Source organism: Ochotona curzoniae, unplaced genomic scaffold, assembly GCF_017591425.1.
Source record: "Ochotona curzoniae isolate NIBS_2020 unplaced genomic scaffold, NIBS_Ocur_1.0 scaffold_2453, whole genome shotgun sequence".
In the NCBI taxonomy this organism is placed as follows: domain Eukaryota; kingdom Metazoa; phylum Chordata; class Mammalia; order Lagomorpha; family Ochotonidae; genus Ochotona; species Ochotona curzoniae.
In genome coordinates, this window is record NW_024467094.1 from 18,693,654 (window position 1) to 18,720,026 (window position 26,373).

A 26,373-nucleotide genomic window follows, 5' to 3' on the forward strand; every position below is an offset into this window, starting at 1 on the left:
AACGCTATTTTGGGGGCTTATCTGCTCATTGTTTTCTGTTTCCACCAAGAGGTACGTTTCCTCAGAAAAGGAACCTAGGGGGTGTTGTTCACTGCGTAGTACGCTTAAAGGTGCAAAACAGTGCCCGGCACAACAAAGTATTAATACACAGAGTTTAAAAGGTTACAAATAACCAGAAACTACGCCATGGCACACCACCTCAAGCGCCTCCCGGAGCCACTTCCGCTGCCAACTTCGCCGGAAGCCGCTGGGGGGGCGGGGCGGGCGACAGCAAGTCCCCTGCGCAGGCGCAGAGGCAGCGCGGCGCGTTCTGGGTAAACATGGATGCCCACGACCTCTTTCGCCGCCTCGGTGCGGGCGCCAAATTCGATGTGAGGCGCTTCTCGGCCGACGCGGCGCGGTTCCAGGTACTGTGTGCGGCGGGGCCGGGGATCGGGGGACACCGGGGATCAGGGGACACCCGGGGAGCGGCAGACACCCGGGGAGCGGCGGACACCGGGGAGCGGGGGACACCGGGGATCAGGGAACACCCGGGGAGCGGCAGACACCCGGGGAGCGGCGGACACCCGGGGAGCGGCTGGGAGCGGGGGACACCGGGGATCAGGGGACACCGGGGAGTGGGGGACACCCGGCGAGCGGCGGACACCCGGGGAGCGGGGGACACCGGGGATCAGGGGACACCGGGGAGCGGCGGACACCCGGGGATCGGGGGACACCGGGGAGCGGCGGACACCCGGGGAGCGGCGGGGCCCGGGGAACGGGGGACACCCGGCGAGCGGCAGACACCCGGGCTGGCACCCTCCGCGCCTCCCTCGGCTTTTCCCGCAGCGCCACCCGGCTCGGGGCCGCTGCAGGCACTGCTTTCCGAGCAGAAAACGCCGCGGAAACGCCCTGTTCTCGCTTCCTGGCTCAGCCACGGCCAAGCTGGAGTCTTTTTCTAAAGGAACTCTTGGCACCGAATGGAAAGGACTTAAAAACAGGAACACCTCAGGGTGGAGAAAAGCCATCCTTTCCCTTGGCCCGCGTGCGGCTGGGCTCAGCGTGGCGTGCACGTGGTTGCCCGCCCCGAGCGTGGGAGGAGCCGGTTAGAAGGAAGGGTCTTCTTACTGGAACTGTAGTGTGTTTTTCTCCTTTTCGAGCCAGATTATGTGGCTCTTGGTGACCAGTTTTGAGACCCTGGTCAGGTTACCGAACTGCCTGCTGCCCCGACGTTCCCGTTGCGCCATAGCCCTGTTGGCAGCATGAAGTGCGTGCACGTGTTTGCGCGTCGCTGTGACTGACAGCAGGCATCTACCTTGAAGAGCACTGTTGGTCTTTGAATTACGTTTGCTCAGACAGGCTTGTCATCCTGAAATGGGTTTGGTGAGAGGGCTTAAAGCAGGGGGAGTGCTGTCCCCAGCCCCGCCCTCCTTACCTGCCTGGGGTCAAACAGTGCTGTTGTGTCTGTAGGGTTAATTTTCAACTTTTCGGGTTTCCAGATAGGCAAAAGAAAGAACGGCTTGGATCCTTCAGAGGCGCTGCAGGGGCTGGACTTCTTTGGAAACAAAAAGTCGGCACCAGATGAGCGGGCAGCGTCACAGACCCCTGGGCAGCCGGGAAAGGATGAGGCAACGGAAGAAGCCCAAGCTGAAAGGCAGAGGAAGAAGAAGAGGCGGAAGATGGCTTCAGGTTAGCCTCTGACTTGTAGTTCTGTTTGCAAGTCAGGCCGTCTAGTGCGAGTCACATTTTAATGTCATTCAGATCGCTGCCAAACACTTGGTTGCACGTGTCACTGCAGGGAGGATCCCTGTGCGGGTGGCCCTTCCTCAGGAAAGCGTCCCCCAAACGACACTCCCTTGGCGAAAGGGCATGTGCACTTCCCTGTTTAAGGGGTTAACAACAAAATGACCTCCAAACTTTGTTGCTGCTGATATGATTAGTGTTAAACTTTTTGCCAGTCCAGTGAATAAAACTCTATTGATTGATGGTTGCTGGGGTTGAACAGCTGTTCGAACACTCTACTGAATATTTATGTAACCCCTTCTGTGTGTTATCTGTTCTTCCTCCTGACCGACTTGTGTCATGACTTGTGTATATAAGAATCTTTTTCTCTACTGTCATATATGGATAATTGCCTTTTTTTTTAATGATTAGTTATTTAGAAGGCAGCGTTAGAGAGACAGGGAGAGAGGAAGGGAGAGACAGATGTTCCGTCTCTGGCTCACCCCGTGGCTGTTCCCAGTAGACAGGGCTAGGGCCAGGCCAGAGCAAGGATCCAGAAACTATTCTCATCTTCCGTGTGGCTGGCAGGAGTTTCAGAACTTGGGCCATCTTCTGCTGTCTTCCCAAGCTGGAAACTCAGACTGGCAGTTTGACATGAGCAATGGCATTTGCAAGCAGTGGGTTGACTCACTGTCCCACAGTGCCAGACAGGATGTCTTAGAGATTGGAGCCAGTAGGAGGTAGAGTGCGTTACTCATTGTGACACTGCGAACTATCCCATCACACATTGTAGGAAGGCCCGTAATTAATTCAGCAGCTTCGGGTATGGTGGGCATCAACTTTGCTTCCATGCTTTTACTGTTCTGCAACAGTAACACTTTAATTCTCCTTCCCTGACTGCAAGAAAGTTTGGCAAACCCTTCTACAAAGATGGGTAAAAAGACATGCCACAAACTTTGGAAGAACATTCAACTGTTGGCCAACCAGGAATGCACAAATATATGCCGTAACTGTATGGCTGCTGGTGTGTGTAGACCAGAGCTGTGACACACAGGGGAGAGTCAGAAAGCTCAAGGATACGTTATTCTGAATCCCATCTTTCCATCTACTTTTGGAAACCATCTCATGCATAGATCAATATCTTTTCAATCGGAAAATTCATGATATTGTGAATTAATAATGACTTGAATTTGTTAGCAGAAACTCATAAAGGGAGCATATTTTTTAAGGTTTATTTTTTGTTGGAAAGGCAGATCAGATTTACTGAGAGGACAGACAGAAAAATCTTCCATCCAATGGTTCACTCCCCAAGTGGCCACGATGAATGGAGCTGAACTGATCTGAAACCAGGAGCCAGGAGCTTCCTCAGGGTCTCCCACATGGGTGCAGAGTCCCAAGGCTTTGGGTCATCCTCAACTGCTTTCCCAGGCCATAAGCAGAGAGTGGGATAGGAAGTCGGGTCGCCAGGACACAAACCGGCACCCACATGGGATGCCAGTGCTTGCAAGGTGAGGCTTTAGCCACTAAGGCTTTGCACTGTTTTTTCAAAGGTCACTGTGATGCCCATTGGCACCACAATGTGTTAAGACTAACTCAGAAAGTTTGTGAAAAAAAAAAATGGAATTGAAGGATAAGACTACATCAGTGAAATAAAACTTGGAATCCATTCCTATTTTTCCGTGACTTCCTTTTTTTTTCCATTTGAAGTCCAAAATTAATGGAGCCAGGGTGTTGGTGAGGCCGTCTGCTGTGTGCTGCTTCACTCCCCACATGGCCGCAAGTACCTGGGCTGGGAGGTCTGCCATATCGGTGCAGCAGCCCGAGTAGTTGGGCCATCTGCTGCTGCTTTTCCAGGCCATCAGTAGGAAGCTAGATCTCAAGTGGAGCAGCTAGGACTCAAGCCCGTGCCCGTAAGGAAAGCCTGCATTGCAGGTGCTAGCTTCACGCACTGTACCGTAAAACCGGCCCCTCCATGACCTTTCTGAAGACTCCTGGTATGAAAATTTTTTTCTTTCTATAAATTTGTTTACTTGTGTATTTTACATACTTTCTGTATCAGATTGTTCATCTGGTTTTTCACTTGGTAAACATCTCACATTATGAGGGAAATTGGCTCTGTTTCCAAATATTATGTTTTACAAGTGTTTCTAGTTTATCATGTTACTTACCTTTCTGTGGGAGTTGCTTTTTTGTTTTATTAAGATTCCTTGGAAAGACAATTTCCTTTGTGTCTTTATTTCCCGTGTGTATTCAGGCTTCTCTCTCAGCTCTTTCCCATTTCAAGATTGTATTCATATGCTAATATTAGCATGTTTTCATTACAGTGCATTATAATATGTAAAAAATAATCCAACAGCATGGAGAAGCATAGCATGTTTATTGACTAGACAGCTTTTTCTTCCCCTGTGTGATTTCAGAATCCATCAAAGCCAGTTGCAGTTCCAGCTGGGCTCTGTTTGATCAAGTCGCACCTGTGGTCGCCCTTTAGGGAGTGCACCCATGGGTGGGATGTCTCTCTGCCATTTAAGTAAACTTTAAACAGGAAAATACAAGCACTATCTTTAAAAAGTAAAGTTGTGCTAGTTCCAGATGGGAAAAGAGTGAACGTCGTTTTTCTTCCTTCATACCACAGCGTAAGCAGAAGTTATCTTGGATTGACTCAGACTGAAACATAAAATCTAAAATGACAAAGCTTTTAGAAGAAAACATAGTTTTTAAAAAGCCTCTGACTTTTGAAATATATGAATGCTGCTTTAAAAAGCTAAAAGCACAGATCATCAAAGATAAATTTGGTGTATTGGACTACATCAAATTAAAACTTTTTGTTCTTTTTGTTGTTTCTAAAGATGTATTTACTTTTTTTTCTTTAAAAGATTTTTTTTTTTATTGGAAAGGCACATGTACAGAGAGGAAGATCGTTTGTCCGATGGTTCACTCCCCAAGCAGCCGCAACAGCTGGAGCTGAGCCAGTCTGAAGCCAGAAGCCAGGAGCTCTTCTGGGTCTTCCACACGGGTGCAGGGTCCCAAGGCTTTGGGCCGTCCTTGACTGCTTTCCCAGGCCACAAGCAGGGAGCTGGATGGAAAGCGGGGCTGCCAGGGTTAGAACCAGCGCCCATATGGGATCCCAGTGTGTGCTAGGAGATGACTTTAACCACTACGCTATCGTGCTGGGCCCAACTTTTTTTTCTTAAATAGTATTAATGAAAAGGAATTACACAGGTAGGGAAAAAATCATAACAAAAAGTTCTGACTTTGTTAATAATCAAGTGGTACAACCACTTTGGAAACAATTTAGAAATTCTTTTTAAAGATTTATTTTGTTTTTATTGTAAAGTCAGATATACTGAGAGAAAGAGAGACAGAGAGGATCGTCAGTCCAATGATTCACTCCCCAAGCGGCTGCCATGGCCAGAGATGAGCCAGTCCGAAGCCAGGAACCTCGAGCCTGTTCAAGTTCTCCCATGCAGGTGCAGGATCCCAAGGCTGTGGACTGTCGTTGACTGCTTTCCTAGGTCACAAGCAGGAAGCTGGATGGGAAGCAGGGCCATCAGGATTAGAACTGGTGCCCATATGAGATCCCACTGCATGCAAGGCGAGGACTTTGACCACTAGGCTACCACACTGGGTCCTGAAATGCGTATTTTTTAAGATTTATTTATTTTCATTGCAAAGTCATACATACAGAGAGGAGGAGAGACAAATAGGAAGATTTTCCATTCAATGATTCACTTCCTAAGTGGCCTCAATGGCCAGAGCTGAGCCAGCCCAAAGCTAGGAGCTTCTTCCAGGTCTCCCACACAGGTACAGGGTCCCAACGCTTTAGGCCATCTTCAGTTACTGTCCAAGACCACAAGCAGGGAGCTGGATGGGAAGCAGAGCCACTGGGACATGAACTGGCACCCATATTGGATCCTGGGTGTGCAGATGAGGACTTTAGCCACCAGGCTACTGCACCAGGATCCCCTCCCCCCGCCCACCCCCCCACCCCCGCCTTTTAAGTTAACTATGCCTTATTATCCACCCATTTCCACCAAAAGGGGAAAAAAATTATCTTCAGGAAAATTTGTCAGAAACTCATAGCAAGTTTATTTGAGCTAAGTGTCCTTAAGTAGGTGATATTATATAGTAATGAAATGTAAACTTTTCAGGGCTGGGGGCTGTGGCCAGCTGTCACTGCCTGCAATGCTGGCATCCCATGTCAGTGCTGATGAGTCCCAGCTGCTCTGTTTCCCACCCGGCTTCTTGCTGCTGCACATGGGAAGGCAGTGAGAGATGAGCCAGCACCTCGGGCCTCTGCCGCTCGTCGGAGGGCCAGAATGGAATTGCAGGCGCCTGACTTTGGCCTGGCCAGAGCAGACTGTGGTAGCAGTTTGGGGAGCAAACCAGTGAATAAAAGATCTCTCTCTCTTCTTCTTTCTGTTCCTCTGCCTTTTGAGTAAATAAATTGTTTTTAATACTAATACATGCAGCAGCATGGATAAACCTCAAAATAACTATCGAGGCTGAAAGAAGCTAGGCTGAAATGAATCTGTACCCCCTGTTTCCATTGACATGAAATTCCAGAAAAGGCAAGCTAATCTATAGTAGAAAATTTGATTGGTTGTTACCTTGGGCTTTTATTTTCTTGTTTTATTTATTTTGGAAGCATGTGTCCCCGAACAGTACGTTGTTTCGTTTTGCACATTTTGACATTTTATAAATAGCTGCAGACTAGATGTCTTTCTCTCATTTGGTCTTCATGTTGACATTTGGTGATTTTTGCTGTTTTGTTTATATTAAGATATACATGTTACAAACTTACCATTTCGATGGCAGTAGTTCATTGGTCATAGGTGTATCCGGTCATGCTGTTGGTTAGCTGGAGACCCTCCGTCTCCAGAGCTGTTGTAAAGCTGTGGTTATGAACCCATGAACCCAGCGGGGGGACCCTTACCCTGCTGCTGACCCCCGTTAACGGCCGGGCGGACCTGCCGGGTCAACAGCCTGCTACATGGGTTCAGTTCTGAGCCCCACCTGTGGTTGCCTTGGCAGGTCTTAGACCACGTGATTTTGCAGGCCTTAACAATGCTTCTGCGTTCCTCAACAAATCCAGCCCCTGGCCACTGCCATTCTATTTCATGTCTATGGTTTTTGATTACTCTAAGAGGCCACAAAGAAATTTGAGGAGATAAACAGAAATAATCTTGAATGTGGATATAGAGATGTGTTATAACTTGTCAAACTATGTACCTTAAAATGTATGTGGTTTGTGGTATGCCACTTTTGCCTCACTGAAGTTGAAAAACTAGTCTTTTATCATTCAGAAGCTAGTTGTATATGTTTACTCTCTCTCACACAGACCTGAAAATCAGCTCTTCTAGTCACCAAAATAATATTGAATTCGTGGTCACAGAGCTAGGGTGAGTTGCTCTCTGTAACACTGAGTAGCCCCAGGACGGTCATGCACTCACTGCTGTTGCTAAGTGACATCATCCTTTCATTGTAATTATTTTCTAGTTGCTTATTCTTTGGTTATGGAGAAGCTGGCTACCTTGTTGAAATTTCCTTACCATTTAAGTAATTTTTCAGCTAAATGCCTGTTGTTTTCAAGCGTAGCCATGCGTGCGTGTGCTCTGGGGCCAGACAGCGGGAAGCCAGACGATGAGCTTCTATGACTGTTTGCTACACCTGAAACTGTTGCATTTCAAATCTTTTCCTAACTATTTTTAGAAATTACTTTGCAAGAAGACAGCACTATCCAGTGGACATCATCTGTGGAAGCAAAGATCGAAGATGAAAGAGCTAAAGGAGAACCTAAACTAACATCAGGAAAACTGGAGAATCTCAGAAAGGAGAAGGTGAGTAAAATCCTTAACTCTACAAGTACATTGCTCTGACTGGGTGACATTTTCATTGGACTCAGGCTTTGCTTTTGGTAAAGCAAACTTTTTATTTTTCAGGTAGAAGAGTAATTATTTGTTTAGATTTAACTTTAATGAAAGTAATGTGCTATGACCTGTAAATTTTTTTCCCTTGTATAAATTTTACTTTTGGTAATTTTTACATAGTTGATTAGGTGGAAGGGTCGAGGACTAGAGGAAAGTGGGTGAGACCAATGTTTCCACATTCTCTTCTTTGCTTCCTGCATAAGGGGGAAGGGGAGAGATGAGGAGAGAAGCCACACCATCTCAGTGTCCTCAATGTGGGGTTTGCTCTGAAGGTCCTGTTCAAGTGATTTTGATAGTTCAGCAGTTCTGTATTGTTGTATGGCTTGTAAATTTAAAATTAAAGTTACATGCACAGGTATGAGATTTATGACCTACTCAAGTTTCAAAATTAATGTATTTAGAATTTACAATTTCAGGTGCTAGTTCCATGGCATAGTAGGCTAAGCCTCTCAGGTGCTGGCATCCCATAGCGATGCAAGTTTGTTCCCCAGCTACTCCACTTTCTACCTGGTGCTCTGCTTGTGGCCTGTGAAGGCAACAGAAGATAGCTCAAGTGCTGGGGGTGGGGGGTCTGCATCCATGTGGGAGACCTGAATTTCTTAGAGGAAATTCTCCTAAACTCATGAGTTCAACATACAAGAGAAAGGAAGCCAAATTATGTTTACCAAATAAAACTTAAAAGTTTTAATTATTGTTATTATTTTATTTGGGAAGGCATACGTACAGAAAAAGGAGAAACACAGAGCTTTTCCGTTTGCTGGTTCATTCTCTCAGTGGCTGCAATGGCTGCAGCTAGGCTGGTCAGAAGTCAAGAGCCTAGAGCATTTTCCAGGTCTCCCACATGGGTACACAGTCCAAGAACTTTGGCCGTCTTTTGTTGCTTTCCCAGGTGTTAGCAGGGAGCTGGATCAGAAGTGGAGCAGCTGGGACTCGAATCAGCGACTATATGGGATGCTAACATTGCCAACAGAGACTGTCATGGTGCTGACCCCACGTTGAAGCCTGTTTTTATAACCTGAGAAAGAAAAGAATATCAGTTGTAGAAGAAACAGCAAGATGTATCTTTGTCATTTCTGTATGTGCCATATTGCTGGCCAGCATTTGGCTGTGTCTGGACCAAAGAATGGGGAAACAAACCAAGTATAGATAAACTCTGTACTTCATGTCTGGCACTTGTTCCTTGTTTTGCTTTTGTTTCTTAAAGGTTTATTTTATTGGAAAGGCGGATATATAGAGGGAAGGAGATAGAGAAAAGTCATCCATCCACTGGTTCGCTCCCCAGGTGGCCACAGTGGCCGGAGCTGAGATGATCCAGAGCCAGGAGCTTCAAGGCAAGGATTTAGCAAGGATTTAGCCCCTAGGCTACTGTGCCGGTCCCAGCACTTAGTTTTAATATGTAGAGTTTTAGGGTAAATTATGAAAAAGTATTGGTGCTTGTTGAAGAACCATGCAAAGGAAAGAGTGCAAGTGTTGCTTTCTTGAAGTCTCTGTACTGGTGTTACTTAGCACCATGCTAGTGATACATTTAAATAAAGAAAGCCAAAATAAAATTTGTTGTTAGAAAGCAATCAATTCAGCTGGGGCTGTAGCAGTGTGGGTTAAGACACTGCCTACAACTTTGGCATTCCATATGGATGCTGGTTCAAGCTCCAGCTGCTCCACTTCTGGTCAAGCTCTCTGCTAATGTGCCTGTGGAAGCAGCAGAGAACGTGGCCCAAGTTCTTGGACTCCCGTACCAATGTGGGAGTCCTGGATGAATCTCGTGCCTGGTGAATTGGCCTGGTCCGAGCTTTGCTATTGTGGTCAGCTGGGGAGTGAACCAACAGAAGATTTCTCTCTTCCCCCTTTCTCTGTAACTCTGCCATTCAGATACATAAAATTAATCATTTGGGGGTAGGGAGTGCTGGGAAGGAAGGTATGACTTGGCATGAAATGTACCTAATAGCTATGTAGCTGTGTTAGATCTAAGCACAAAGTTTCAAGTGTCACTAAAGCTTAGCCTGGAAATTGCTACAACTCTTCAGCATCTCAAAGTGTTTTTATTTGACCTTATTTATGGTGGCCCTTTTCTCTCACTTTTCAGGTAAACTTCTTCCGAAATAAACACAAAATTCATGTGCAAGGAACTGATCTTCCTGATCCAATTGCTACATTTCAGCAACTGGATCAGGAATATAAAATCAATTCTCGACTGCTTCAGAACATTCTAGATGCAGGCTTCCAAGTGCCTACACCAATCCAAATGCAAGCCATTCCAGTTATGCTACATGTGAGTACAAAGGACTACAATGCTTTATTTTTACTCTTTGCTGTGTGTGTGTTTGCCTTCTCTTGCATTTCTTCTAGAAATCCTCTTTTCAAACTTGCCTCTCCTGCTAAAATCTTTCACTTGCTTTTAGAGTCCGTTTCAAACACCTGTGCCCCCATAAAAGCCTGTCTTGATAAATACCCTTATGTGATTTTTTAAGTTTATCAACACCTTTTTCCTTGGATTTTTGTTTGTTTGGGGCAACACTTATTTTATTTTTACATAGCTGTATGTGTCTGTACCAACTATTGCTTCCTTTTTACTAGGATGTGAACCCTCTGAGGGTGAAAGACTTTTATTTTTACATTGTAGATTAGGCTTCTGTTTCAGAAATGCAGATGCCTTCTTGAGTTGTTGTACATAAATGGACTTATTTTGCACCTCTCTCCCCAACTTTTTATTCTTAAAGTATACTTTCCATATAATAAAATACATAGATTTTGTTTTGTTTTCAGATCTTTCTCTCTTTATTGGAAAGGCAGGTTTATGGGAGAGACAGAGCTACACAGAGAAAAATCTGTGATCATCTGATTCACTCCCCAAGTGTCTGCAATGACCAGTGCTGAGCTAATCCAAAGCCAGGAGCTTCTTCTAAGTCTCTCACATGGGTGCAGGGTCCCAAAGCTTTGGGCCGTCCTTTACTGCTTTCCCAGGCCACAAGCAGGGAGCTGATGGAAAGTGGAGCTGCTGGGACATGAACTGGCACCCATATAGGATGCTGGCGTATGCAAAGCAAAGATGCAGCTACTGAGCTGTGATGCTTGGCCCAAATGCATGGATTTTTACAATTTTTTGAACTTTACAATTCAGTGAGTTTCCACATTGTATTCCCTCTGTCACCAATACTCCTGAAGATGTAGAGTGTTTTTCTTGTCCTAGAAAACTCTCTCATGCCTTTAATGTGCAGTCTCCACCCTGTACCTTCCCATTGCAGTCACTGTTAGGATTTCTGTTTCCATTTATTTGTCTTGCCTCTTCTAGAATTTCCTCTCTTTGAATCGTGCATATTAATACTTTCACTTCTGGCCTCTTTCATTCGACATAGTGTTGTTGGGATTCATCCATATTGTATACATCAATGATTTGTTATGAAGTAGTATTTTTATTAAATGAATGTAAGTATATTGCAGTTTGTTCACCTGGTGGTAGAGGTACAGATTAATTTAGATTTTTGAAAATTAAGTTTTTAAAACGATTTGCTTATATACTTGGAAGAGTTACAGTGAGAAGGAAAGACACAGAATCTTCTGTCTGCTGGTTCACTGCCCAGATGGCCATATGGCCAGGACTAGGCTAGGCCTAAGCTGGGAGCCAGGAGGTTCCTAGCATAGCAGGAACCCAAATGCTTGGCTGTCTTCTGATGTTTTGCCTAGGCAATTAGCAGGAAGCTGGATTGGAAATAAAACAACCAGGACACAAACTTGTATCCTTATGAGATGTCTTTTATAGCCACAGGCTTCCCTCCAGCTGCATTGTCAAGGTGTCTTTGGTTCAGGTAGCCCAAGAGCTTGAGTTAGCTTTTCCCTCATGTCAGTCTTTTTCATTGTCTTTGATAACTAAGATGAGAACACATTCATGCATTTGATAACATGGTTGAGTCCAATCACAGCAAATTCGCTGTTAGTTTCCATGTAAGATTGTTTCTGTTCTGGATTTCAACTTAAAACTTTAAAAATCAGAATGCCCTTTGAAAGATTGTCACTCATAAATCACTCTCAAGTCTTATTTTCTTAACCTCAGCCATTCTGTTACTTAAGAAAAGCACCCCTGAAGATGAAGCATTATAAATACAAGGACAGAAAGTTGGCTTTATAATTTGCTTTGACCGAACAGCTTTGTGGCAGAGAAATGGATACACTGGCTGTAGTTGAGGGTTGTGAGTTATCTCTGGGTTTTAGTTGTCTGCATTCTCTGCCTGGTGAGGTGGACTTCAGGGGCAGTACTCAGAAACCCTGTTGGACTTGTGGTGGCCAAGATTGATGGTGTTATGAAAGCAAATGTGGAAAAAGTACTTACACTATGTGTTTGTAGGGTCGAGAACTTCTGGCATCTGCTCCTACAGGATCTGGGAAAACGTTGGCTTTCAGCATTCCTATTTTAATGCAGCTGAAACAACCCACAAATAAAGGCTTCCGGGCACTGATCATATCCCCAACACGAGAACTTGCCAGCCAGGTATGGCTTCCAGCTTTTGAACAAATGGATCGATTGTCCACCTCATTGATCTTTCTCATTGGAGGGCAGTGAAGTTTCAGAAAGATACGACTGCCTTCCGCCAGTGTCAGGTGTGCAGCACAGAGCTCACTTCTCTGTGGATTGCTGCATACATGCCAGCCTGAGGTTTTTTATGCTTTTGTAAAATATGGTTTTCATATTCATATATTAATAACTGCTCTAAGATCACTGAAGTTGAAAGGCTTCTGGGATAAAGTAGTTCCTCTAAAATTTATTTCTCTCTCGGAAAAATTAAGTATTATGTTTATTTATTTATTTTTTTTTTAAGATTTATTTTTATTATTTTTTTATTGGAAAGGCGGATATACAGAGAGGAGAGACAGAGAGGAAGATCTTCCGTCCGATGATTCACTCCCCAAGTGAGCGCAACGGGCCGATACTATGCCGATCCGAAGCCAGGAGCCTCCTCTGGGTCTCCCACGCGGGTGCAGGTTCCCAAAGCCTTGGGCCGTCCTCGACTGCCTTCCCAGGCCACAGGCAGGGAGCTGGAAGGGAAGCGGGGCTGCCGGGATTAGAACCGGCGCCCATATGGGATCCCGGGCGTGCAAGGCGAGGACCTTTAACCACTTGCGCCACCGCGCCGGGCCCATTATGTTTATTTTTAAGAAAGTCAAAATATACAGAGATTTCCACTCTCCCGTGGTACTTAACATGAAAAACCTGCCACGTGCAAAATAGTCTGATCGTAGTATTTTGTTCTAAAGTATATTAGTTTTATTTCTTGAAACTAATTTACTAGACATGAAGGTGCTACTAGGTTTTGATACGCTAAGGTCTCAGATACTGAGGTAACAAGTTAGTCTACAGTTTACTATAGGCTTAATTTCTGATACTCATGGGTTGATAATTATTTTATTCATGTAAGAAAAGACTGTACATTTACCCAAATATCTTAGGTTCTCATGTCTTTATCATTTTGTGTTTCAGATTCACCGAGAATTAACTAAAATCTCTGAGGGAACAGGATTCAGAATACACATGATTCACAAAGCAGCAGTGGCAGCCAAGAAATTTGGACCTAAGTCATCTAAGAAGTTTGGTAAGGAATGTATGCTTGGGATATAGCCCAAATCAGGGAGTTAGCAGTAATAAATATTTTGGCCATATAAGAGCCATGTATGAGAAATATTTATGGTATGTTTTGGTTTTTAGAGAAGTGAAGGGAAATTCCCTCCCCCGCCTTGCCCAGTAGCTTTAGAAATATATGCCAGAGGTTTTCAACTGGTGACAATTTTTCCTGCCTCTTTGCCTTAGGGAGATTAGCTAATATTTGGGGACAATTTTTAAGTGTTCACAACTGGACAGAAATAATCCAGGCTGTTAAGCATCTGACAGTACCCAAGACAGCCCCCTTTGAACAAAAGTTACCTGGCCCGAGTGATGGACAGTACCAAGGCTGGGAAAACATGCTCTCCGCCATTGACTTCAAATCTGCTGTGCAAATGTCCTTGAAGATAAGAATGGCTGACTTCCTTGCTTTCGTATCAGCCAGCAAACCTACTTTAAAGCTGGGTACTGGCGAGTGGTCTAGCCCATCAGCCATGTGAGGTCTGTGAAGACCTTTGCTCTGATCCTGCCAAAGCAATCATAGGCAAGACTCAAAGTACGTTAAAACTATAGTAAACTAACGTTTAAGTTGATAGCTCTGTATGGGTCATTAACATTGTTATAAGTAAAATGGCCCTTGGGTGAAAAATAGGTTCTGCACCCCTGATTTAAAGAGTTTTGTTGTGGAAAATAAGTGTGAAAATAGAATTGTGAGGTTATGTAGTAGTCTAGTGCTGAAGTTGAGAAAGGCTGCTGCAGTATAATAAAAACATGGTAGTGATATGGTTTGTGCTGTGACGGGTTAAGAAAACCTGTGTATTAGCTGAGTAAAAGGAAGCCGGCAACTTTTGTCTTATTTTCTGGTGAATATAATTCCTCCTTCCCTTCCTACTTGAAGTGATTAGCCAGAATTCAAGCTCAGGAGAGATGAATTGTGTTTCTAATCTCTACCATTTGTTCTTCCTATAGATATTCTTGTGACTACTCCAAATCGATTAATCTATTTGTTAAAGCAAGATCCACCAGGAATAGACTTAACAAGGTACAGATAATGATAATGTCTTGTGTGTGTGGGCTTTTCATTTGACCAATTATGATTGTCCTAGATTGCTTATTTTAACAACTTTTGAAGCTTGCCATTTCCCTAATTCTGTGAGTGTTGATGCTAAGAATGTTGTTTGCTCATTAAACTATCAGAAAAAAATAACTGATCTGGAAGAAAGTTGCACATTCTGAGAAGCAATGAGTACAGGATTCCCCCAGAGCTTTTTGCATCTTTTGAATTCCAAAGCTCTGTTGCTGCAGCAGCACCCCCATCTTTGAGTCTAGTAGAATTAGGTATATATTGAGCTCTCTTTCTTCCTTCCTTCCTTTGTTTTCTTCCACCTTTTTCCTGCTTATTTTTGGACGTTTTTGTGGCTTGATAACAGTGGATCTGAGAAGTGCCATCATGGTTTAACTGTATCCTGAGTCCCCACTGTTGAGTACAAAGTCTTAGATCTTTCAGTTCACTGTCTACGTGTGTTTTGTTAATTCTTAGTGTTGAGTGGCTGGTAGTAGATGAGTCAGACAAACTGTTTGAAGATGGCAAAACCGGATTTAGAGACCAGCTGGCTTCGATTTTCCTGGCCTGCACATCCCACAAGGTCAAAAGAGCTATGTTCAGTGCAACTTTTGCGTATGATGTTGAACAGTGGTGCAAACTCAACTTGGACAACGTCATCACTGTGTCCATTGGAGCAAGGTAAGTGATTGTCATCCTACATTGTCCCACTGGTTGTTTTTTAGAGCAAGTGATTTTTTTTTAAAGATTTCTTTATTTTTATTATAAAGTCAGATATACAGGGAGGAGAAATGGAAGCAGAAGTTGAGCTTTGCAAACTGAGATATATTTTCTTCTCAGGAACTCTGCAGTGGAGACTGTAGAACAAGAACTTCTCTTTGTGGGATCTGAGACTGGAAAACTTCTGGCCATGAGAGAACTCGTTAAGAAGGTATATTTGCACTACATTCTTACATTTTGGTAAACTTCAAGCCTCAGATTATTACCCACAAGAGGCTCAGAACTATATTGTCATTCTTCTGTATGAAGTTTAGTAATGTGGATGTGAACTGGTAAGAAGGTATTGTGCCAACCCTTGTTCCAAGGGAAGGAGGCTCACTTTTTAAATATGGTGCATCATCTAGCCCCAGCTGGTCCAAGAAAATCTTCCTGACACCCTGAAAATGTTATTCTTCCCTCCCTGTGTATATGTCTCCCTTCCCCTCCCCCCATACTTCTGCTGGTTTCTCATGGAAGAACGGGGCACTGTGGAATGAGTGGGACACAGAGTGAAGTTTTCTGTTTATCACTCTATTAAATAGTGAGTAGAAATAGTAGGTTATAAGCAGGGTCAGAAATGTTGGCAAGTACCTGGAGTTCTTGCCTCCTGGCTCCTACTTGACACAGCTCCAGTACTTGCTATCGTTTGTAAACCAGAGTGTGGTAGATCTCTTTTTGTCTTTTCCTCTAACTCTGCCTTTCAAATAAAAAATCTTCTAAAAAAGAAATTAAATTCTATGTCTACCCTTCTAACTTTGGGCAGCTTAGTGGAAATGGCTGCACAGTTTTCTCATCTGAAAAGCAGGATAATATCTACCTCATAAAGCTGTTTTAGTTATTAAGTTAATAAAAAATACTCTTAGCAGGTAGTAAATATGGCAATTGTTCATTTTGTTAATATGTTTATGGGTATTATTTAACACTAGGAAAGTTGAGGTCTTCACTGATGTTCATTTAGAAACTATATACCAATATTTGTTTTAGCCAAGTTTGAGGGCTATGAACCATCTCAAACTATTGACTTTGTGTGAATGAGTAGTTACCTGTTAGAAAGCACTATAACTTTCATTGGATTACAAAAGTAGTGTGTAAATTAAAATAAAAAGCCTAAAATGAACAGTTGAAAATACAGAAAGCTGGTATGAGAAAAGCAGGATTGGTTGGTGCAAATGTGAATATAATTTGCTCAAACCTAGAGTTGATTCTGAGGTTTGATTTAACTTAGGAAGAATAAGACTGTTGAGCTAACTGAATGCCAAGGAGCACCGTAATTGGATAAACAATGCAATAAAACAGGCAGTCCTGGGAACAGGCATTGTGATGCAGCCAATTAAGGATGCTCATATCCCATATTGAATATCTGGTGTCAGGTTCACTTCTGACCCAGCTTCCTGCTGACAGGAAATGTATCCTGAGTGACAGCAAATGATGGTTCAACAAGGTGGATCCCTGCCACTCTCATGGCAGACCCAGATTGAGTTCTGGGCTCCTGGCTTCCACCTTGTCCAGTTCTCACCCAGCACAACTGTTGTAGGCCTTTGGGGAGTGAACCAGCAAATCTATACAGTTCTTTGTGTCCCTGTGCTTTTCAAATTTAGATAAATATAACCTTTTTTGAGGAAAAAACTATTACTACAGGTTTTAGAAAAAAGTGGTCTATTATTATGGGAAAGTAAAGGAGATTGAGTGGAAAGAACATCTTGTAAAGAACGATGAGGAAGATGGAGGCAGATTTAGAGAGGAGGTATTAGAAACTGGAAATGGAAAGTATCCTCAATTGAATTAAGTTAGCCTATGAGCCTTCTTTGAGATATTGAGCATTTATTTTCCTGATTACTGGGTCTCTGTTAATTTTTGCTGTCTTTTCTTTTAGGGTTTCAATCCACCTGTTCTTGTTTTTGTTCAATCCATTGAAAGAGCTAAAGAACTTTTTCATGAACTCATATATGAAGGAATTAATGTGGATGTAATCCATGCAGAGAGAACCCAGCAACAGGTAAAGTCAAGCATATATGTTGACATTAAATTTATGAAGTACCCTTTTCCAGTCCCAGGACAGTACTAATGCATTGAACATGTATTGTGTTATCTAGAGAGACAACACAGTGCACAGCTTCAGAGCGGGGAAAATCTGGGTTCTCATCTGCACAGCCTTGCTGGCCAGAGGGATTGACTTTAAAGGCGTGAACTTGGTGATCAACTACGACTTCCCAACCAGCTCTGTGGAATATATCCACAGGATAGGTGAGTTACCTTTGTTTTTCTTCACCGCTGTCACGTACTCGTCTCTTTTAGCACCTCAACTATTCCTTCCAAGGTGGCTCATTTTTTAATGCTGTGAAAATCTAGTGACTTACTTATGGCTCTGAAGAGTCCCTTTTTAAACAAAACAAACAAAAAAAAATGCTTTTTAAAAAAATGGTTTGATCTTTCTTAGGTCGAACTGGAAGAGCAGGACATAAGGGGAAAGCTGTTACATTTTTCACAGAAGATGATAAACCGTTATTAAGAAGGTAAATTTTGGGGAAAAACCCTTCATATTAAGTAGACAAAATTATTTCTTAAGTATTTTTAGGTAACATAATTACAAGATGGCTGCATTTAAAAATCCGTAATGTTATTGTTAGCCAGTTTTTTTTTTTTTTTCTGAAGAAGTAAAAGGTTTTCATAACGAATTATCTAAAAAATTTCTCACTGGAATGAACTAAGATAGTACAGTAACATAAAATAGTTTAATAGCAGATACAGTAGCTTGGTTTACATAACTCTTATAAAAAATAAAAACAGATCCTTTGGGAACACTGAGTTTAGTGATAGTTAGCTCAACTTATGGAGCTGGGGTAGGCTGCCTTGAACTTGAGATGCATAAAGTAGCTGGGTGAGGAAGGCATGAAGAACATTGAAGTAGAGTGAACAGTGTGTCAGTGTTGTGCTCAAGTTCAAGTACTTAGAGCCTGTGAGGTTTGAATTCTCATTAATGAGTAATCCAGAAGAGGTACAGCCACTTCCATTCCAAAAGCCTCAACCGGGTAAGTCTGTCTTCACCTCTGTCTGGCTTGGTTCCCGAGAGGAAAAAGAAAAAAGGTGGAAGGAAATCCACTGAATTTTACCCACGAGGAAAGGGAAAATGAACAAAGGAACTTAGTTATGCCCTCATATAGTTGAAACTTGGAACTGTTCAAAAGTTTCAGGTTCATGAGACTTTTTTTTTAAGATTTGTTTATTTTTTAAAAAACAGAGTTACAAAGTGAAAAACAGAATGAGAGCTTGCATCTCCTGTTTACTCCCCATGGCTGCATTGGCTGAGACTGGGCCAGGCCAAAGCCAGGATCCTGGACCTCCTTCCTGGTCTCATGAGGATGGCTGAGATGCTTGGCCCGTCCTCTGCTGCTTTCCCCAGGCACATTCGCAGAAAGGTGCCTCGTAATTGGAGCAACCAGCACCCAAACTGGCACTCACCATGGCTTCACCAGCTGTGCCATAGCATTGGCCTTTTTAGTGACCCTGAGTAGATGTTGAATTAGTGAATAGTTTAAAATTAATCCCCAAGTCTGCCGTGCTCCATTAGTGTTCTGTCTTACAATGGTCTGCCCTTTCATTACCTTAGGAGCAGGTGAAGTTTTATATTTAGTTGAGGATCGCATGCCATATAGCAAAAAATATTTTCATATTATTCAACCCTAATATATTTAGTAATTGCTTTTTGCGGCCTGGATTACACATGATGACATTTAGATTCTTAATTTAGCCCATTGTCAGAAATTTAGAACAGAAGCCAAGGTTCCTGCATTTTGGATAATGACAGTTGATAGCATAATGTTTCACTTTTCTCACAAAAAATCACTTGTGGCCAAGGGCATTTGTGCATGTGTTTGTGTGTCAGTTCTGACAGAGGTTTCCGTTTGTACCTTCTGACCCTTGAGCAGCCTAGCGTGTGTACGTTTAATGTGGTGTGTTCCGACTGCCTCGGTCACTCACAGACCCAGCAACTGTGATGGCCACAAGATCGACCTAACTGCACATTAGTTTTCCATCTGTGAGATCACAGTAGCATTTATCAGCGCTGTTGTGAGAGTTAAAAAAAGTTGTTGCCTAGCATTACTGCAGGTTTGTCACCCCACAGTAAACAGTAAATTAAAGCTTGACTCTGGCTTCAGTCAGTGTTTCTTCCAGGATTGGATGTAGATAGCTTTTTAGGACTTGATAAATGCATCATTGCTACTTAAAGTTATTCATCAATGTATTAATTTCAATCTAATGGAATTTTCCCAATAATCCATTCCAAGCACCAATGGCATTGATTGCGTTAGCAGAACACTTCGCTCCATTGCTTTATATGTTTTTGATTTCTGATATGCTATGCTGATGTTTATATACTTAACATTGGGCTAACAAGATACCAGTTTATGTTTATGGTTCCTTTTTCAGTGTTGCCAATGTTATACAGCAGGCTGGATGTCCTGTGCCAGAATATATAAAAGGTTTCCAAAAATTATTAAGGTATGGTCTTGAATTTACCTGGAGATTCTCTCTTTCTGTGTGTTTGCATATACATTCTTGCTTTAGGGGTTTTTTTTGCTTGCTTTCTTGCCTTTATTTTATAGAATCTATGTATCCATCTATCTCCATCCATCCTTCCCTAAGCAGTAGTTTTTTTTGGCTGGTTTTTGATCTTTTATAAAGTAGTAGTATTCTTTACTTGCTTGCTATTTGTGCTCCACTTTTTTTTCAGTTTTCTTTTTGTTTAAATATCCTTTTAATTACAGCAAGATACATATAACATAAAATTGACCATGCTACCTTTTTTCTTTTTTTTAATTTGTAAAGAAAATAGATTGTTTTCTTAGAGTTGTAAAGGCTGGGAGAGCCTTCTTGCTGGCGGGGATCCCGTTGTGTGCAGAGACCCTGTGGCACACCACAGTGGAGAGCCTTCCTGACTGGGTCGCAGTGTGCAAGACAGTGGCTTCCGCCTGTTGGTAGTTCCATCTGCAGAACTTCCAGTCTTACAGATCTGTAACTCTATCCCTTCCTTCTGACCAGTCCCTCTCAGTCAAGCCAACTAACACTGTACTGTATGGTTTCCACTACTGCTGCTCCAGAGTGGAATCAGACAGTATTTTTCCTTCTGTGCCTGTGTTTCCTCTTGGAATTTTCTTTCTTGTTAAGGCTGAATAATGATCCATTTACTAATCCATTCATCTGTTGATGGACATTTGGGTGCTTTCCTATATTACCAGTTGAGAATATTGTTGCTGTAATATGAGTATACAAGTATGTGTTTGAGACTGCTTTCATATATTGTTTTAAACTCTCCTATAAATTGTAATTCCAAAAATAAGACCTTTACAGCAGTTTAGGACATACTTTTTTTTGTTTTTGTTTTTTTTTTATTGGAAAGTCAGATATACCGAGAGAAGGAGAGACAGAGAGGAAGATCTTCTGTCCGTTGATTGACTCCCATGCGGGTGCAGGGTCCCAAAGCTTTGGGCCATCCCTGACTGTGATCACAGGCCACAAGCAGGGAGTTGAATGGGAAATGGGGCTGCTGGGATTAGAACCAGCATCCATCTGGCATCCTGGTGCATGCAAGGCTAGGACTTTAGCCACTAGGCCACTGTGCCAGGCCCAATATGTACATTTTGCTTGAAAATGTTTGTAAATATTTGCCAGTTTTTTTGTTGAAATTTTAAGTTCAAATTTTAAAAAATTTGTTAGAATGAAATATACTTAGGATTATTTTAGTTTGTAAAACTGGAGAAAAACAGTTAGGTGATGAAAATCAAATTCTGAAGCTCCTTAAGTTAGGCTATAAGGTTGATGCAGGACATTTTAGTCAGTTTCTTGCGTTAAAACTGACTAGGTCAGGCCTGGCGCAATAGCGTAGTGGTTAAGGTCCTTGCCTTGAGCACTCCGGGATCCCATATGGGCGCCGGTTCTAATCCCTGCAGTTTCACTTCCCATCCAGCTCCCTGCCTGTGGCCTGGGAAAGCAGTGGAGGCTGGCCCATAGCTTTGGGACCCTGCACTCACATGGGAGACTCAGATAGAGGTTCCTAGCTCCTGGCTTCGGATCGGTGCAGTGCCAGCTATTGTAGCCACTTGGGGAGTGAATCATCGGACAGAAGATCCTCCTCTCTGTCTCTCCTCCTGTTTGTATATCCACCTTTCCACTAAAAATAAATAAATCTTAAAAATTATTCATTCATTTATTTATTTATTTAAATCTTAAAAAAACTGATTAGGTCAATCATCCCTCTGGCTCTCAGAGCTCTTAGGGAAAGACAATTTATTAAAGTAAATAAAACCCCACCTAAATTAGTAGGTGATTAAAACTTAATTTTATGATCTGAAAAGTCAAAATTAATTTTCGTTTTACCCCTTTTGAAAGAATTTGCACTTAATTTTTCTCCTGTCTTTCTCACTCAGCAAACAAAAGAAAAAGATGATTAAGAAGCCATTGGAAAGAGAAAGTATCAGTACAACTCCAAAATTTTTTTTAGAGCAAGCTAAGGCTAAACGGTAAGAAAAATTGCTGTTTGGCTCTTTCATCTATTTATGGTAGACATTAGCTTTCCTTAAAGTAAAATTGCTAGTCTAAGCATTATATAATGTGATAGAAGTGTGATGTATGATTTGGAGACTGGGATGATTTGATCTTAGAAAATTTCCATCTTTGTATGTTAGCAATCTAAGATTTTTCATCTTTGAAAATATAAATTCAGTTCACTCTGGTTTCTTTGTTTTTTGAAAATTTATCTTGTTTGAAAGGCAGAGTTATGGTGGGTAAGGGCAGGATCTTCCATCCATGGGTTTACTTCTCAAATGACCACAACAAAGCCAGGAGTCTGAAACTGCTTTTAGGTCCCCTGTGTGAGTGCAAGGGCCCAGATACCTGGGCCCTTTTCCCCTGCTTATCTAGGCACTGGATCAGAAGTGGAACAAGTAGAATTTGAGCCAGATCCTGAAGGGGAAGCGTGAACCACAGACAGTGACTTCATCTGCTCAACAGTGCTGGCACAGTTCACTCCTCCTGACTGTTGTGGTGCCCATCCTGCCCTCAGGACCTGCTGCTGAGCCTGACAGGATGACTGATTCTTGTTGCTCAGTGATGTTCCCTGTCCCTGGGATTCAGGATAATCCTGGGCTAAAGTGAATAGGCTCTGAGAAGTGGAGCATACATAGGGAGAAAGGGACATAGTGAGGTGAAGTGACATGCCCAAAGTCACATAGGAGAGTGGTGTTAAAACCAGTTCTTGGGGCCTACTGCAATGGTTTAAATATCTCATCCTCCCCTTGCAAGTGTCAGGACCCCATATGGGTGCCAGTTGTGTCCGTGTCACTCTACTTTGCATCCAGCTTCCTACTTGATGCCTGAGAAAGCAGTGAAGATGGCCCAAAGCCTTGAGACCTTGCACTCACATGAGAGACCCGAAAGAAACTGCTGGCTTCAGATTGGCTCAGCTCTGGCTGTTGCAGCTCTTTGGGGAGTGATCCAGTGGATGAAAAGTTTTTTTCTCTGCCTCTGTTTGTGTTTTTGGATCTGCCTTTCCAATGACAGTATATTAAGGAAAAAACGAAGAAAAAATTGAAGCATTTCTTCTGGTTCCAAATGCAGTTTTTCTCCTTTACACTGGGCTGTTTGTAGGGCCTGAAGTAAGGAGTATTAAATGAGTTAAATACACCTAAGAACTTTATCACTAAAATATAGAATGCAGACATTGATATTTTCTTGAAAACTTTACTTTTCCTTTGCTACCACCTTATGGGGGCATATACCATTCACCAGGCTCTAAAATCAGTCTGTCAGAGCTCTTAAAATTCGTGACTAATGTGTGATGACTGACAAGTATCAACTCTTTTCCTCATTTTCTTTGTAAAAGTGAGAATAGTATCTCACTCATTAGTCATTAAGATTACTTGAATTAGTACATGCAGAGTACTTATAATCATGTCCAGTGCTTAATAAGTACTGAACCCGTGTGCACCTCTTACTAGCTTAGGATTAGAATCTGTCACACAGCGTCGTATTGAGTGTGAGTGTATTGAGATGTCTGTCTTACGGTAATTATGGTTTTGTTAAAGGGAAGAGGTCATGTCTGATGTATCTGTGTTCCTAGTGCCTTGGCAATGTAACCAGGAGGTTTCAGTAAATGTTATTGAACTGATAGAATTACAGAATTATAGAAAGGAAATCTATCTAGAATTATTGAGACAACTTTCCTTTCTTTTACTTTTTTTTTTTTTCCTTTCTTTTTCACAGGAAAAAGTTTGCTGGTCAGAAAAGCAAGAAGAAAGTCGCTCCTGAAGATAAAAGTTAAAGACTTCAAATCCTCTTCCTAGAAAAATAATTTAATGATGCAGCACAAACGTAGCTGTCCTGGAGTACTTCAGCTCTGACGGTCACCAGTGCCAAAGGTCTGCAGTTGGCTGGTAGGCTGGTGAATCCTCACCCTGAACTGACGGGGTGGCACTTCAGCCTGCTGCTCATCCGTGACTTCAATGATGATACAAGGGCAGTGAGCACTCTCTGAACCTGGAGATAGACTTCTTATAGAAGAACAAAAGCATATGCTGAAAATGACACCCACGTGGGGTGGAATCTTGGGGATTGTTTCCTTTCTGCTGTGAAGGAAAGCAAGCTGTGTGTATGCTGCAGGCCCCTGGACCAGAGCTTCGGAATGGAGCCTTGAGGTTGCTGGCCCCATCACTTCTCCCATACTGACCCAGTTTGGATGGATATGAAGGAGGACAAGCCAGCTCCCGGGAAGAAGTTCTGCTCTTTATTTTAGTATTTCTTAATTTGTTGATGACCTTGCTGCTGTGACCTTACAACAAAAAGGACCCCACCCACTCGCCCCTGGGTTGCTGTTGTTCCCGTTCCCTAGGATTTTCAGTTTTTTGGCCCGTTCTTGGATCTCATTGGTGAGGTAGTTATCCTCAGCTCTGATAATGTTATAACTCTGAGATCATGATTGGCCTCTTCCTTTCTGACTTTGTTTTCCATCACTGACCCATGCTCTTTCCATTTAAGATGGCTTTACTTGAAAGCTGATAAACATTGTTATCTTGATAAGGAAGAATGTTCCTATTACTTGATCCACCACTAGCTTCATTCACTTACAGTTGATCTTTCCCAATGCTGGCTGGTCCTTCCCCTGCTTGATAAGCAGGTTTCTGCCTAAGGCAGAGAGTTAAGATCATGGGCCAGTGCCTTGGTTAGCAGCTTAAGCCTTGACCTGTGACACTGGCGTCCTCTAAGGCACTATCCTGCCCCGTTTCCAGTGCAGCTCCCAGCTAATGTACCTAGGGAAGCAGCAGAGGATGGCTCAAGTCCTTGGGTTCCTGCACCCATGTGGAATACCAAGAAGCTCCTGGCTTCGGATCAGCTCAGTGTGATCATTTGGGGAGTGAGCCGGTGGCTGAAAGTTCTCTCTGTAACTCTGCCTTGCAAATAAAAATAAATCTTTAAAAGATTAAGATTATAGGATAATGGGAACTTCTGTTATTGGATTCTTTTCAGTTGCTAGTTTCTACAATGCAATAAAAATTGGCTTCATACAAGCAGAGCCAGAGCCTTAGAGTAACATGATTGTGGTCAGAACTACTTGCTACACAAGTGTGATGCTCATGCACGTGGCTTGGTAGCATTGAATTAAATTTTCTTCCTTTATTCTTAGCCTTTTGTATCAGGACAGATAGGATATTTCAAATAGAACAAAAAATATTCATTTTCAGAATTTAAGTGGAAACTATTGGCTTCAGGTTTTAAAAACAAATACCTATGACTTCTTGTTTGTTCTCATAGGTTCTTAACTCCCGTGTATTCTAGAGGTAGGTTTACTGTTGCAACTCTTCAAAAGTCAGTTACTTAATTTTTTCAAGGCTTTGGCTTTTTCCATCTGTGAAATTGTGTATATCTGAAGATTGGAAGTACCTAGCACTTCACTACTAGTAAATTTCACAATAAATATTCGTTAAACAACCACAGATTTTACAAGGAATATAAGGATTGCTAATAGTTCTTAAGTCTAAAAGTGAAGGGACAAGTCCTGTGATAGAGTATTTGTTAAGAGGAAGGGCATGCTGCTGACCCAGACTGGACATGGTGGGGAAGGCTGATGTCCCTAATGGAGTTCTGTAGTCTCAGGAAGAACCAGCGGGGCTGGGCGCTATGGTTAACAGCAGCAGCGTGCCACACTAGCATCCCATACAAGCACTGGTTCTTGGCTGCTCCAATCCCATCCAGCTCCCTGCTAGTGGCTTGGAGAGTAGGGGAACCTGAATGGTGTTCCTGGTTCAGCCCTCAGTTGTGGCCATGTAGGGTGATAAGTCAGCAGAGGGACATCTCTGGGACTTTCCCTTAATTCACTTTCAAATCATTAAAATCTTTTTTTTAAAAAAAGGGCTGTTTTAGATACAAGAAATCTCATTTTCTGTGATCCTTCCTTAATAGACTCCCCTTTTTTAGTATTTTCTCATCCATTCATCCATCCATAATAAATATGGGGAATGTAGAATTTCACCTTCTCCCAAGGAAGGAGTTATAGTCAATTAGAGCAGAATACATAATTGGCACTAGTGATCTGGGTTTGAATGCTAATCCTGTGCTTACAGCTGTATGCTCTGGGCAAATTCAGCTTTGTAACATTGATTTCATCATTAAAATGTCAACTTCTACAAGACAACACTTTAAAAACACACAAAGATCCTGGCCATTTATTGTGCCTAGTAAATGATAATTTATTTTAAAAAAGAAACAGGCAAGAGTTGAAAGCTGGTAATTAGCCCATTTCTTGCTAGTAAAAGCAAACTCTCCTTAGGGCTTGGAGAAGGTTTATAATCCCTGTGTTGTATCTTGATTGGGAAAAACAAAGTGACAATGGCAAGAGTGCACCTGGAGGGTTTCTGCAGGTCTTCATACCCTGGGCTGCCTAAAGTAACTGTGAAAACCCCTCATCGTTCGAAGGGGATTCCCAGAGGAAACTCAGCAGAACTCTCGTTACATGTAATGAACAAGAGAACACTTGTGTATTCACTATCCACCACCACCTGGTTTTAAAAATAACCTACTCCTTCCTCTAAAGCGACCGTTAAGCCAACAACGCGTTGGCGCTCGGGCACTGGCTGATGTACAGCACCCTGCAGTTAGCCCCCTGCATTGACCCCATGCAGCGGTATCCTGCTGCAGCCAGCCCCCTGCCCCGGCCGACCCGCAGCCCCCTGCCCCGGCCGACCTGCAGCACCCTGCAGCCAACACCCTGCATTGACCCCATGCAGCGGTACCCTGCTGCAGCCAGCCTCCTGCCCCGGCCGACCTGCAGCACCCTGCAGCGG

At 42.8% G+C, this 26,373-nt stretch overlaps 1 protein-coding gene across 1 annotated transcript; it reads left to right on the forward strand.

Moving 5' to 3' along the window:
- The first annotated feature begins 294 nt into the window (after positions 1-294).
- Positions 295-23,484, forward strand: DDX52 (DExD-box helicase 52). The gene is made up of 15 exons (XM_041000805.1): positions 295-407; positions 1,479-1,668; positions 7,411-7,538; positions 9,712-9,897; positions 11,968-12,111; positions 13,099-13,210; positions 14,188-14,260; positions 14,759-14,962; positions 15,122-15,212; positions 16,914-17,036; positions 17,134-17,284; positions 17,478-17,553; positions 19,469-19,540; positions 21,466-21,558; positions 23,300-23,484. Exons 1-15 carry the CDS (start codon positions 321-323, stop codon positions 23,355-23,357), a joined length of 1,788 nt encoding a protein of 595 aa, XP_040856739.1. The 5' UTR covers positions 295-320; the 3' UTR covers positions 23,358-23,484.
- The last annotated feature ends 2,889 nt before the right edge of the window (positions 23,485-26,373 follow it).